Here is a 15884-nt window from a genome sequence, read left to right on the forward strand (position 1 = left end):
TCTTAATGCCAGAAAGATGCATCATCATAATATATATGATGTAATCCCAAAGGAGGACTTTCAGAACAAATTGCAATCTATGGAAAAACAGGCACACTTAATGCAGTTCTGAGTTGTGCCTCAGATCTGACAACTCATTTTTGTATAATAAAACAGTCTCAAGCAAACACCTCAAGCACACCTGTGTGAATCTGAAGTAGAATAATTCAACGTTCCTCATATTGGAAAGGACTCTGTGGTCAGCAAGTGTGCTATACGGTCTCCACGGGTCCCTGAATTTATTCCCTGAAGGAACAGTTGAAAATAAAATATCCCTTGGCAAAAAGCACATGGGTGTACATAAGGTTTCTGCTAAGCTCTAGCTGAATCAATAGTGCTCTTCTGAAGAAAGCATCAGGCCTTCTGGAAGCAACAGGCTGATGGTCAAAGAAATAGCAGTAGAAGAATGCTGCACATATATTTGAATAAAGCCAGTGTAACCATTATACCTGTGGGGCTGATTGCTCAAACATGCTTCCCTTCCATGTTTGAATAAGGTTGTGGGGGTTTATACTGGCATTAAGGACTCCAAGTATGGAATGATGTGCACCTGAGTTTATTCTGCCAGCCTGCTGTCAGGTATCTGTTTAAGTGGGCCTCACCCTGTCTTGCTTTATGAATGCAGACTTGCGGTGAAGAAACAGCACCCTCAAAATCCAGCCATGTAATTTGTCTTGCAGAGCCTGCTGCTGCTCCAAGCGAGACATTCGCTTGTATCTTGCAAGAAGTGTATGGGCAAATCTTTCATTTTTCTTTCATTACTCCGGCATGTACTGTCACTTAATTTTTATGTATTGAATCCTTCCTGACAAATATGATCTGCTGCTGGGTAATTCGTTTGACGTTCATTCTGTTCCTTGCTCTAATTATGGCTTCCATTTCTGACACAGAGGCGTCTATGCTGCCAGAGCCAGGAGTACACCTGTCAGACAAGTTGTGGTACTGCCTAATGCCCTTTTATGCCAGTCTGATGTTAGCAAATACAAAGAAAAAAAATTAGGTGAATCTATTTGCATAAGCTCTGTGCTCATTTCATGGGTCAGCAGCCTTAGATATTAGAGTTCAAGATGGTTGCCAGGGCAACACTGAAATAGGGGGGGAAATCCAATATCACAGGCAGAGCCATTGTGTATATGCATTTGCCACCACCTCTTATCAAAATGTAAATCTCCACATTAAACTACACCTGCAAGACTGTGCCACTAGGAAACAAATAACTCGGCAAAGTACTTTAAATCAGGCAGGATTTCAGGGTTTTATTTTGACTGTTAAATAAAACAGCCTTCAGAATGCAAAATTGCTGACCTGTATGAACTAACTTGGGCTTCTCTCTCTCCAGACATCTTTCGACGTTTCCTGGATGCCATTTCCCTGAATTATAGCAACAGTAGCCAGCCACCAAGGAAGGCTTCAGAGTATGCCCTCCTCTCCATTGGAATGTCTGACATTGACTGCCTGGCTTCTGGGTACTACTAGATCCCCTGTTTAATTTATGCTTAATAGCCACAACAGTCAAATAGGACAAAATCATAGTTCTGGACATAAATCTATTTTTGTCCTCAGCTGATGTAATTTTAAATAGTTATGAAGAGATAAACTTCCTTGATATGGAACAGCTTTCCCTGTACATATACCTGAAAAATAGAATTCTTCCCATGTTCTGTAGAATGAACAAGAACACACAAAATACCTTCACCATAGCAACCAAGGGTTATGCGTCTATACAATTAATGGTATAATAACTTCAAGCAACAGTTCCTCAAAAAAATTTTAGGATGGACTCAAAGTGAGTATGAGAAGCGGCACAAAGAGGGCTGGTTTGATGGTCATTCCATGAACTGGATGGTTAAGAATGAGACATCAGGTTCAACTGCAAAGACTTCTAATGCAGTCAGATTCAATATCTCCAACATAATACTATCAAAGCAGGTCACTCCTCCCTAGAAAACTGTCATGGGTAGATAGTTTGGCCAATATTTATTTATCTGTATAGGTTGCTGCAGAGTTTGGAATGGGTAATGGAAGCAATGCAATGTAATTTTAAAAAATAGAATTAAAAATCAGTGGGTTATATCTACTGACTGCCTTCTATTGAAGCATTACAGTGGAAGGGAATCACTGGATCCAAGCACTGAATTTTACACTATTTTCTATGAGCACAAAGACCAACCCTGACAAGCAGGTCTTATGTTATGTTTCCAAAAACAGTCTACAGTTGGTCTTGGCAAGTCTGCAGTGAGAAGAAAACAACAAATGAAGGCATATCACTTATGCATACGTCTTTTGTGTCCTTATTACCTGAACTTGACAGGAAAATTGTATAAAAGGGGTACTTTCTATTGGACAGAGTGAGAAGACTCAAAATAATTAAAAAATCTCACAAATGAACTGGTCCTATGAAGCTACATGCTCTGAACCACTTGGCTTTATGCTATATGTATAACCAGTTTGAAAAACTCGAATTTCTGATCTACATAGCCTGTTTTCCATTAATAATTCACATTGTCTACTATAATTTATATCATAGCAAGCACAGAAGACTTCAGAATCCCTGAACAATTTTGCCCTTAAAAGGTAGCGAGTGTTGAGTCAATAAGAACTACTTTCACAAAAGAAGGGATATCCGAGGTCACAGAAGGATGCTTCAATACAAATACAGTAGCACCTTAGATGCTTAGTTACAGTTTATAAAAGATTTTTGCTACAGCAACTAGAACTTTACTGGACAAGCCCCAACATGGTTCCTGAAACACATCAGATAGCTGTATGCTTGTGTCCCAGGAATAAAACTATGCTTCCTCTACCAAAGAAGTTACCAGCAGGTCCTCAGAGGAGAGAACACCAACTGTGTTCAAATGTATTTTTCCCAGAATCACCCAAGCAGGATTTAGAAACACATGGAGGGGTATTCATACAATCCATAATATACTGTGGCATATCAAACCAAGTTGGAGTTGTTCAGCTCATGGCTTAGGTTTTAATTCTACAACATTCAATCAGGGTTAACTCAACTGAATACTAAAACTATATTTAAATATATTGTATGTATCTGGAAAAACTAGTTTGCTAAAAGAGGCAAATTAGGAAGGAACAGACAGGCTTTTGAAGGATACTTTTGGAACTTTCTCCAGGTACATTGTGTACTTTGATACCTTTGATGTAAATCAGTGGCCACCAGAAGATGGCAAGGAAGACAAATTCATTTGGAGTGTCTAAAACATATTACTCCTTTGCAGACTTGGATCACAACAGAGAAGAGGGAGCATGGGTAAAGATTTTCCCGCTTCTCCAGAGGCAACGCAAATTCAAAATTCCAGATGACATCATTGTCGGGCTGGGATCATCCCAGGCCTGGCCCGACTTAGGCCCCATTGCCCCGGGGGCAAGAGAACGCAAATATATCCATGTTCCCATATTCGCCCTGGGCGTTTATGGGGGCCTATGTTGGGGCAGGGCTGTGGGGAAGGAAAGAGTTGGGCCATCATGGCCCAGCTCCTCCCCACCAATGTCTGTGACTACAGCATCCTGGGAGGAACACAAAATGCTCCAGGTGGCTTTGCCACTCTGCACAGCATGGTGAGGCCACCTAGGGCATTTTGTAATTATTATTTTTAAGAACAGGGTATTGCATTGTAACTCAATACCCTCAACCCACAGCGTGGCAAAGCCTCGCCGCTCTGACTGCCCTGTCTAGAGGCACAAATATGCGGCAGGCTGGGTCCAGCGGAGAAAATGCTCCACCGTATGGACTCGGGAAGAGGTGGGGCAACCTGCTCCAGCCAAAACACCTGGCAACAGCCCAGTGTGGCGGTGCTGGTGTGGAATGGGTCAAAGGGAGTTTTTATGTCCTAGTTGGGAGAGATGGAGATCTTTCCTTGGGCCTGGTAAATGTAACATTCCCTTTCTAATGTACATTCCCTTTCTGAATTCTCCAAGAGCACTTCATTAGTATCATGTTAATCTTTGTTTTCAGGTTCACAAATTAAAGTTATAACTCATGTACGCAAAATCTCTGGCTCAGCTAGTGTCACCTGTGTAACTTTTTTAGTGCAGGGTCTGTCTGATAAGTATTTGTATCTACTCTATTCACTGAACAAAACTGCCCTTTCTAGCCTTGGCAGTATATGTTATGCCACAGTTCCATCCCTCTGGCCAAAGCTTTTGCTAAATAAGCATTTTAGACAGAATACTGCTTATACAGCAAACCAATCTCACCAGTTCCTTGACCCACCGTCAACATATCACAGCAGCTTTCTTCCCTCCCCCCACAGCTCAAGACCTATACCACGTAATCCTGAATATCTCTTGTGAATGACTGCACAACCACAAAATGGACTGTATCCAACCAACTTTTCCTGTGATAAAAAAAGGGATGGGGTTTATTTGAGTACACTGGGGAACATGGGATCTATGTAGATAAGGGCTGGGGAAAGAAAGTCATATGAAGAAGCTCCACTTCTTAGGCTTGGCTCATAAAGGCTGGTTTCTTGCAGTTTCTGTTCATGGCAGCAAAAGAGCTTAAAGGAAGCATTAGCGGGAAGCACGGAAGAACTACTAATTTGCCTCCATTGAAAACTGTGGGGATAACAGCATCAGAGACCACCGTGTTTTCTTGATGCTGAAGATCATCAGTAAATATATTTCAGAAGTCCAGTTTTCTTTAGATTGGGATGTGGAATAACACCAAAGAAAGCAGCAGAGGCAACCACAACATCACGAACATTAATCCTTTGCACACAGCCATGCAGCAGTAGCTGGAAGGAATTCTCCACACAGGAAACTGTATGCAAGTTAACTGTAAGCCAGTGAAAAAAACAGGACAAAGTACAACAGGAAAGTGGCTATGACTTTGGAATTCTTCAGGACAAAGAATGCAAAGTTCCACGCCCAGAAGCCTTCCACCCTCTTTTCCTCTTTGGGCTTTACCATTATATTGATTTATTATGGATATACCAAAATCAGCTTCCAGTATTTTCCTCTCCAGATATATTCTGAGATACACAGTTGCTGAACAAGTTTGATAAAAGGTAAATCGCAGAGCAACATCAGGCTTTCTCCTGATTAGGAGTTATTAGAAGACAGAAAAAGGGGTTGCAAACTGTAGGCTGCAGTAACCCAACCAGGTACCAGAACTTCTGAATGGTCTCAAGGACAAAATGGTTACTATATCATGCCTTTCCCTAAAAGTCAAATATCAACAGATAGCTCTCAATGTTTTGAGGGGCATAAGCATTATTTTTTTTTGGGGGGGGGGAAGAGTTACCATGGTGAATTACAGTAGATGGAACTCAGACTGGCCTTTGAATAATGGTTTTAAAACTCAAGCGAACATACCAAAATTTTCCTTTTCAGGTCTCCATAGAAATGTGCTCATGAACTTAGACAGAATATTTTAGATTTTCAGAAACTGCTGATTGGGGCAGCCAAGGCAAACAATATTGTGGCAAAAGTATCTCCTGAAGTTTTGGGTGTTGCTCACAACAAAGAGAATTAGACCATTAATAGATTTTTTAAAAGCATCTTTTTTACAAACAAGTTTTCTTGCGTTGAGGTGCCAACTGAGTTGGGTTGTAATTAACATTACCTAAGGAATGTGCGGCAGTGGTTTTGGAGCTGAAAAAGCGGCCCAATCCGAGATCTCCCAGTTTCACTACACCAGTAGCTGTTATAAACACATTGGCTGGTTTTATGTCTAGAAAGCAGAAGAGAAAGAAAGAAGGTCAAATTACCCAAGACAGTTTCCACAGTTTGTAACCTCATTCCTGCATCTTCCCAAGGCATTTTTCTACTCCTTTTTAAAAGTAGAAACATTTCTCAGTATATTTTGCATACCAAACACAAATCTGAGTTTAGTCTGAAACATTACAGCTGCACAGAATATGCTATGCTTTGGAAGGATAGTTTTCTTTTTCAAAACCAATTAACTTTTTCAGAAAACAACAATAAAGACATTCTCACACAAACACTACCACAACAAAACTCTCTTTATCCCTAATATTTGCTTGTGTTAAAAATGTGAGCCTATTCATAGCAAGAGCATTCCTCCCTCTAATTCTAGAAATATGGTATGCTGGTAAGGATGCTACAGCTGGGAGGTTTGCATAAAGGGTTTCTTGAGCACCAGTTTCACATCTGTAAAACAGGAGAAGAAGTGGCAGCCTACCTCATGGGTTTCCTATGCTGTTTACAATGGGATGAAAGGAAAGCCCTTTGAGATCTATTGATGAAAAAGCACTACATAGGAACCTTGAAAGAACAGAATACTATGTGGATTCAGCAAAATGTTTGCTACATTTAAAAGATGACAAATTTGAAAACGGCAGCAGGACAAGCATCTGTTCCTTTGTGGCACATTTGTATTCCCTGAAGTGTCTTTCTTTCAAAACACTGACTGTGCATTTAAAAACGAAAAAAAAGATTGCTTTTTGGATGGAGTCTATGATCTGCATTAGTTTAGAGTCTCTAAAGAGGATCCCATTGCGGAGCTGTTGCTCAGACCTACTACACCCACTACCTTCAACATTAATGCTTCTGTCGCAGTTCTAACGGAAGCTTTGACACTTTTACCAAATATCAGTGACGGTAACTGGAGGGAGCCCATCTTCATAATCCCCCTGATCAGCTTAGGCTGAATGCTTTAACAGTCAAGCATCAGGCACAAGGAGAAATCCATCTTGCTAGCTCCACTGTCTCTCTAAACACACTGGCTGAACATCAGCATAATTGTTTTTGAATGCAGGCGCTTACTAATTGGAACATTATACTATTATTCAGCGAAAAGAGACTAAATTAATGTTACCTCTGTGCATCACCCTGCGGGAATGCATGTGTTCAACTGCACTGCACAACTGCACAAAGTATTTCCAAACCGTTCTTTCTGGGATTAGCCGCTTCTGCTTTTTAAAATACTGTGGAGAGAAAATAAAAAAACAAGATGAACAAAGCAGCTACATGTCCCTGTCTCTCTACTCTGGCAAGGCAACCATGACTGCCAGTTGCTACCTTGCCAGTGTCCTCAAGACCCTCGGCAGAGAAGCTTAGCCTCCTCTTAGCAACTAACTCCTTGCCTATGTGTATAAACTTCAATGCAACTCACTAATTAACAGCATTATGAAAAAGATGCTTAAATAGGTTTGACATTTTTGAATGGACACCAATTATAATTAGCATTAATCTAGTTAATTACCATGCAGAACATATTTAATGCCTGAAAACAACAAATGTTGGTCGTACTTTGCCTTAAGAAGCAAAAGGATTTCTATTTTTTCCCATCAAAGATGCTCATCATCTATCTTTAACATAACAAAAGAATTCTCTGTTTAGCAAGTCGACAAGAATATTGGGTCATGATCAGTACTCCTCCAGTTTAGGTGTGGCAGAGCTTCCTCAGCAACATGCACATGGGTATAAAGCCCAGGAACACTAAAACATCCAAATCAAAAAAGTCACAGGATATACTGAATATTTATAGTGTCTCTAAAAACATAACACTAGAGCCTGTGTGCACATGAGTGCAACAGAGATTCTACACACAGATTCAGGCAAATTAGCATGCATATTGTGCCTCACTTGTCTACTACTCTGCTTTCACTATTTTCATCTAAGGATTTGGTTGCAAAAGTAAGGAAAAGGAGGCCGGATGAGAAGTAAGCCAACAGAGCAATAGAGGGGGTAGGACACTGAATCTATTTCCACTGCAGCCCACTGAATTACAAAGACTAACCATTGACTACAATCTGGAGACTCAAGGTATCAGTTTTGGTACAGCTAATATATACAGTGAATATATAAATACATCCTAGGAACCAGTCATCAACATTTCCTCCGATGTGAGCAAATTCCCCCTCCCCCATATTATCTTTTTTAGGTGGGCTAGGCTCCTCAGAGACTGAGCCTACCTACAATGCTTCCTGAAACTACTATGAGTGCCATGCTGCCCACCAACACTTTTCCTGGTAACTGCCAAGTTTTTTAAAAGTGTGCAGGGCCAGCAGCATTTTTGTCCAGCAACGATTCTGATTATCTGCGCAGATTTTCAAAAATTGTTTGGCAGCTACTACCACCACAGCACAATAATCTTCACTGTGAGACTGAAGGTAAACTGGGTATGGAAGAAGCCATTTTTAATCAATCAGTTGATTTTCGAAGACATGCTAGTCAGAAATTCTTCTAGAAATGCTGAAGAATTAGTATCAGATTTTTCCATATCCTCACTCGCTGACATGTTCAGGCTGGTACCACCTCCAGGGGCAGCCATTTTTAAGTTGGTTCTACCTCCAGAGGAGTCCATTTTGAGTTGTGCCCACTACTCTGAGTCAGAATTCCAGAAGTAACCACAGGCTCAAAAAGCTGTGAACCCCTGGCTGTGGGTGTGAACAGATGAACCAAATGTTTTAGAGAAGCTGGCATTCAGTTTTGGGCAGAAATACATACCTGTTTTTATATTCAGCTCAAGGGAAATCTGCTCTGTAGCTACTGTGCATAAATGCGGACAGGCCCTGAGCTGCAGAAAGGCATGTCTCATGTTCTGCTGTACTTGTTCTCCTCATGTTTACATTTGGGTAAAATGCTAGACTAGGATGTAGGAAACCCCAGTTTGGGGCAGTGAAAAGAGGTGGTATTCAGAAACTTCTCATATAGAAGTTGACTTGCAAAAATCTGGGCAAGGTAGGTTCAGTCCCTCCAGGCATTTGCAAAGCAAAACTGTCCTGGAGCTAACTTGCCTTGCCCAGAGCCAAGGAAAACGTATGCATTTTAGTCATAATGGTTTTTGCCAGCATTTCAAAGCAATGCCTAGTATGAGATACTGCGGAGAAGCAGAGGGGGAGAAGTATTATTTATTCCCTAACTCCAGCTTCCTTCTCATCGAAACATGTAGGGGAGGGTATGCTAGGCCACAATTAACAATCTTCTTAAATGTCATGTCCAATAAGATTTCCCTGACATTTAACAGAAAGTCAAAATTCTCCAGTGGGTTGTACTGCAAGCATCCCTCAGTTACATCAGCTTCTTAAGGCCTCATAAATAATGCAGATGATAGGGGGCAGAGCAAAGACGATCCCTGGGTTTGGGGTATATTGGTTTTAAAACCATCTTCTGAGAATTATACTGCTATTTCTACCAACTTCCCGAACACACAGGAAAGAGATGAGGAGGAAGTGGTAGGTGTTTCCTAACAATTAAAGTCTCCAAACTTGGGATTCTACTTTAAAACATTTTCTTCCAAAGGTATAATGTCCAGTACCACAGAAGATTAATATGAGAGTATGGCAGAATCGGAAATGGCCATTTTGGATGTTTTCCTGGTATGTACAGATTGCAAAAGTGCAGCAGACCTGGAATCAATATATGAGTTCCTACAATCAAAGCCCTGAAAAAATAGTACCCAAACCTTCAAAGTTGGACATTTCCAACTAATATGGGTACTCTGGGATCCATTCTTACTTCTGCTCTATAGGATGTAGGGGTTTCCTACTCAGAAATGAGAACGAAGTTTGATACTGTGTATACCAAATCCTGCTTTAGCAAATATGAATTCTTTGAAGGATACCTTTGTCTTGTCAAAAGCAGTCCATGGCTGCTCCCCATCCCCCAATCCCTTATGAGTGGTCGGTGGGATATTACACAATGATTGCAGCTAGCACAAGAATTACTCTAAGAACAAAAGCAGGGCTTTCATGGGTATTGAGAAAAGCCCAAAGCCTGGCACTAAGGAGGAGGCAAGCATCCTAAAATGATTATTTATTATCACTTCAGATCAGAGATGTCAAAACAATAAAATATGAGAGGCCACATCTGTTCTCGTAGATGATGCCTATCTCAAGATTAACATGTCAAAGAAACTATTAAAAACAGGTGATAACAGCTGAGCTAAAGCTAGTTGCACAATGCTAAGATTCCTGAGAACCGCATAAGGAAAGAGCAGCCATCTGAAACATCTCAGGCCTAAATCCAAGCAGGCGAAGAAGGTCGAGGCTTTTTGAAAAGCCTTCAGTTGCTCCCTCCCAATTAAAAGTGCTTGTCAATGGAAAAGCTGCTCAGTCAACTTGGCTCAGTCAAAATAATATCCAGGCATAGAGATCGGCATTTTCAGCAGCCTCAAAATTAGACTTTGATCTGGGTTAGGCATCTAACCACTTGGTGTTGTACCTTAAAATTCAGCATTTTTTCTAATAATGGAAACCCTCTTATGAATCATCATCATATATGACATTTACTGCATCTCTGGTTTTTGAAACATCGGAGAAATCCCTCATCTGGTTGCCATTCTAAGGTGTCATTTACACTTTGGCAAAGAAGCCACTAGTTTCAGCTTCCTGTCTTTCCCCCAGATGCTCTCTACTGCAGCCTAAGAAATTAACTTGTCATTACCTTAATCATCTGAGAGAGGTCACCTGCATCAGCCAGTTCCAACACAATGTTAAGTTCATTGTCCTCAATAAACGAATCCAGATACTTGATTATGTTGGGATGGTTCAATTGCTGCAAATATAGGGTAGAGGGAGGAGAAGGAAGAGATCACCTTGTGAAAGTATACTGGTACAAAAAGACTCAAAGGTATATTGACACAAAATGCAGGTAAAGTAGTAACTAAGATTACAGATTTCATAATACATTGCAAACTCCTTTAAAGTGCTGACAAATCTCAGGTAAATCTAGTTCTGCTATAGACCCACTGATATTGAACACCAGAGAGCTGGAAAAAATGCTTAAAGAGTGACCACCTGCTGCCCTGATACAGATGTGATCCATACTGCATGCCTCCATATAGCAACCTTCCATGGTCATTTCCCATCCAAGAACTAACCAGGGCTGGCCCAGCTTAGCTTCTGACATCATGATAGCCCTGGCTATCCAGGTCAGGGTGAAGTGATCCATGAGAGGTTAAATTTTCCTTAAGCAGAACCACACAGATTTATTAGAGATTTCTCTCTTCTACTCCTATGCAATAGAGATTTCGAACATTCAGGATCTGGAGGGAGGGTAAATATTTTGTATAAAGAGAAACATCTTTCAATAATATATTCTGGAGCATTCATACACACTAACTCTTAAAACTAATGTTCCCAAGTCCTTACATGCCAAATTTTTATCACACATGAATAGGAATGCATTCCAATTATGAACCCCACTTGAAATTAACATGCTCCTTTAAAATATTTACATTGCATAAAACATAAGTTCTCAAACACAGAAAAATGCTTAGAGGGGAAATCCAGTGAACTAAAGCTAGGTGGTGGGGTGCAAAAATCAAATACCCACAGTCCATTGCTAAGAAGGCAGATGCAATTTCTCCAACTATTGACTAATTTGAGTGATATTTCTCTCCCATTCTCACTTGCCAAATACACAGTAAAAATAAATTGGAGGAGAGGTGCAGCAGGGAGAAGTAGGCATTTCATCACACAGGCAGTTGCTGTTTGTGTGTGACTTTTTCATGGATTACTAAGATTTCAGATACCGAGCTGACATAAATGCCTTTATGGTAAATCAGGTTAATTCCTCATCTCTGTAACACATTTCTACCACCCTTCCTCCAAAGAGTTCAGGGAGGTCTATTCTAATTTCATAATAACTCTGTATAGTTAGAGAGAATGACTGGCCTAAGGTGCCCCAATGAGTTTCATGAGAAGGTGAAGACATGAACTCAAATTTTCCAGATCCTAGCCCTACATTCTGAACACTGTCTTTCACACTGGAAGAGGTGAGCCTCCTTCATACTGCCTGGATGTCTGCAGTTTTTAAAGATCTGCCATCTTCCACATGAGCCGCCTTGCAAGCTAGGTTTGTCCTATGTCCACTGGAGTCCTGTCTTCCAAGGTCAGCAGGCAGCTACTGGGCCTATTATGCATGGCCGCTGAAATGGCAGCATGGAGAACGCGGAGGAGGAAGAAGTGAAGCAAGCCGCTTACGCACGGGACGGAACGCAACGGCGGCAAAACCCAGAGTATCCGATTATGCACACGGCTACTCCAGAGCCGCTTCTGGTTGTGCCCTGGTCCCGGGAAGCTCCACTTTTTTCCGCATCTCGCTAACGCAGCTTTTTCGGCGGCATACGTTGACTCTGCGCCCGGTTGCCACCTGCAGCATGCATAATTGGTGATTTTAGCCGCCGCCATTCCACCCCGAATGCGGACCTTCCACTCCGTGCATAATGGGCCCTGGAGATCACCTTTTCTATACCACTACCTTGAGAGTGAAACTATTGGCACAATCTTCTCTTTTAGGTGCCAGGCAATGAGAGATTAGTTTTTGTTCCTTATACGTTGTGTATTTACGTGATGGGAGGGGGGGTTCACTGTTTTCAGTGATGTCTTATTAGTTTAACTGACCATGATTTGTTAATGTTGTTACTCCTACTGTAGTAGTTTTACTTAAGTTCTTTATTATAGTTTTATGAATGTAGAAGACAAATTTTCATGGAAGAGTTGGGATAATTACTTAGAAACTATAATTATCAAACTATCACCCCCATTCACAGCTTCCATGTCCAGTCCTCTTGCCTTGAACACTGGCAAAGCTAAAACCATGATTATTATTATCTCCTTTATTAAATCCAGTGTACTCCCCTGAATCCCATCCAATGAACTTCCCACTCAGACACACACTCTTTCCACATCATCCTTGACTTGTATCTGCATGCACATGAGTAATAAAGACAGTGAATGCATCACTATATGCAGAGGGCTATAGAAATATCTGCCTCTGGAAGGGGAAAAAGAGAACCACAGAACCTTCAATCCAACTTATTCTTAAATGCATATAAATACTCTGGTTTGGGCGACTGTTGCTCTCTCATTTCTTTAATGCTGCCTAAAAGTTTGATGGAAGTGAATGCCTGATGTGTATGCAGAGCAACGCTGTCAGCAAGATGCATGCAAAAAAACAAGTGGTCTCTAACTGGAAGGCTGGATGCTGGCAGGCCAGCTAATGATTAGAGCCACATTACTGGGCTGTCTCCACTCATTTTGCAGTTGAGGAACTTAAGAGATCAGGATGTGCCAGTTCCCAAATGCTTAAGGTTCCCCTAATCAATGTATTAAACACAAAATACTTGTGATTTGAGTCACACATGTATACCCTTTCTCATTCATCCCTCCTTCTCACTCACAAAATTAGAACGTATACTAAAACTCAGTAGATATAGCACATTGCCAAGTCCTTCCCAGAAAAGGCTATGGAATATAATTTAGTCTCTACAGAAATGGGCTAATTTGTTTAAATTGAGGTTCATAGAAAATTTAGATATAGGTTTTGGCATGAGAGGGAACTGAAGCACAAAGATACAAATCTTGTGGGGACATAAAATTCCCAGAACAAAAGCTGGTTGCTTGGCAAACATACAGACCAAAATAAATATACGTAGCCCTCTCTGTGCCATTCACAAACCAGTGAGGAAAACTCAAACCTAACCCATGCTCAATGCTCTAAGAAATAAGGCCTTCCCTTTGCAATCTAAAGAGTTCAAGAAAAAAAGAATGGCTTCTGCCATTATAATTACTAATTGCTTAAAAACTCACGCATTTGATTTCACATAATACCGTCACAGAATGATCATATTTACACGCTGCATCAAATCTTCACATCCTACAGTTAAACCAAAAAGCAATTGGGGTAATGTTTCATTTGTTCTTTTGTTGCTGTTGTTGTTAAGCTTCAGAAGATGCTTCATGTGTATCATGGGTCAGATACAGCTAGTTGTGCTTACTCTAGAAAAACTAGCATGGCCCTTATCAAAAATTACTGTAAATCATATAAACAGTTACAGCTTTTGTCACAGCAGAATAACTACAAAACAACATTTTCCAGACACATTTCAAAGCTGTGTTGAGATTCTGCGTCTCTGGGTGGAGACTAGCAAGGAATTTAGACATTAGAATTTTACTCCTTTCCATAAAATGGCCCTAAAAATCTATCTTGAGAACCTGAAAACTATATATTGAATACAGAGTATATGCCTGAAGCTTTCGCTAAGCAAAATATGTTTTTTTCCTACATCTGCTTTTGTACAGTAGCTCAAAATGTCCTTCAGTTTACATGTAACTGTAAGAGCAGTCATCGGGGAGCTATCAATTAATAAGAGATGAGTTACAGATATTGATTTGACATGTTATTAGTGAATGAAGCATGTTCCAGTTGCTGATGCTGACAGACAGAGCAAAGCAGTCATCTTGGAACCCTCTCTTGCCTCTAAACAAAACCTTGAACATCTTTGCCCTCTCCCATACTCCATGGGAAAACTCTGGCACCTGCACCAATTTACCAGAAAATGCTGACCTGCATCATGTCATTAAAAACTGTTTCTCAGGTTGACATTAAGATCTTTGCTCTAATACATCCAGCGTTTCAGAGCTGAATTATATAAATCTTAGACAAAATCTGTCATATTTGCTTGGACTTTTTTTTCCATTCAAAAACTTGGATACATTTTAAAAGAATGCCCAATAGACAACATTTACTAAGAGATCTCTTGTGCCTTTACAATACAATATCATTTATCAAACTGCTTTTTTTACCATGCTTTTAGATGTAGCTATTAAAGTGCTTCATCACAAGGACTGTTCTTAACTGTTCTTCATAATGCTTCCCCCAAAGATGTGATAAGAAGAAATGGGCTCCAAAATTCACAAAGGTCTCCTGAGGCAATCGCAATGGAATATGAACTGATACCCTTAGCAATGTTCTTTTAAAGGAGAGATTCTCAAGCTTGGCAGCAAAGGACCTTGGGAAACTTGCATGGACAGCCACTTTCAAAGCCAATCTGATAACTTACGTCCCAGTTCAAATAACCATAAGTCAGGACCAAATAGCAATAAGGAACTTATCATTGATGCCTATGCATCAATGTAAAGCAAATAATGACTATGGTCACCCCCCTCCCAATTCCTTTGATTCACAAGGGCTTCAAAATATACTCATGTTCAATTCATTCACTTATTATAATTTTTACACAGACTATCCTCAGATTCTACTCCCAGCTAGATTTCAAGTCACCAGTTTATTTTCCTAGTTCTTATTTTACCAGCTGTACTATTTTTAGTCTGTCTGAGAAGGCCAAATGTGGCAACAACCTAGCAATTTTTCTTTGGTTGCTGCCCAATGTAACAGAGGTAGAAAAGCAACTTAAATAGATTTTGTGTTCAAGTCATGTGCCTGCCATTTCTGCATGTGATTCAGCAAAGCTTGTTGAGAGGTCTTGCGGAGTTAATACAGTAGTCTCAGCATTTTACAGCCAGATGTGGTTCCTGCTTTATTAAATGATGAAGCTAGGCCTTTATGCGGTCACACAAAGACAGCCTTTGGGGGTTAAGGAAGACACCATGAAGTCAAGTGAAGGAGGAAAAATTCTGTCAGAAAATACATGGGATACTTGGCACATCATAAATGGAAATGCTAATTATCCTACCATATCATCATCTTTCATTTCTCTCTTCACAGCCAAGCTAAAACAACATTCACAGCTTAACATCTGGCTCCCTGGTGAGTTTTACAGAGGAAGATCTGCAGTTGCCTCTGGACATCTTATACGGTACGGTTGATAATTGACCATCTATATTCCCCCATCATTCTGAGTATTCTGATTTTACTTGCCCATGACTCTAACACATGTGGACATTTTGGCCTGAATTCACTGAGAAGCATATGGAAATGCCCATCCCCATCTGCACCTTGTTTTGCATCCCAAAGGCACTGAAGACTATTCCAATTGTTTAGCTTGGCATTCTTTGCCTATTCCTCACTATCTACGTAGGCCTCACACAGAAGTGTTCTGATGTAATCTCACTTTATGAGCAACATTGCAACACTGTTAAGATTCAAGTCAAGGATTTGGGCTGGGTATTTCC

General features: G+C 40.5%; 1 protein-coding gene across 3 annotated transcripts in view; it reads right to left on the minus strand.

The window, feature by feature from the left end:
- The window catches only part of NEK6 (NIMA related kinase 6), an 82927-nt gene that overhangs the window by 19131 nt on the left and 47912 nt on the right, over window positions 1-15884 (minus strand). For all 3 annotated transcript variants that reach the window (XM_077305668.1, XM_077305666.1, XM_077305669.1), the window contains exons 5-7: window positions 10411-10521; window positions 6839-6947; window positions 5624-5731 (exon numbers count right to left, since the gene is read on the minus strand). In XM_077305668.1, the coding sequence (XP_077161783.1) occupies window positions 5624-5731; window positions 6839-6947; window positions 10411-10521 (328 nt within the window). The remainder of the gene's footprint in view (window positions 1-5623; window positions 5732-6838; window positions 6948-10410; window positions 10522-15884) is intronic.

The sequence above is a fragment of the Paroedura picta genome, chromosome 12, assembly GCF_049243985.1.
Source record: "Paroedura picta isolate Pp20150507F chromosome 12, Ppicta_v3.0, whole genome shotgun sequence".
Lineage (NCBI taxonomy): Eukaryota > Metazoa > Chordata > Lepidosauria > Squamata > Gekkonidae > Paroedura > Paroedura picta.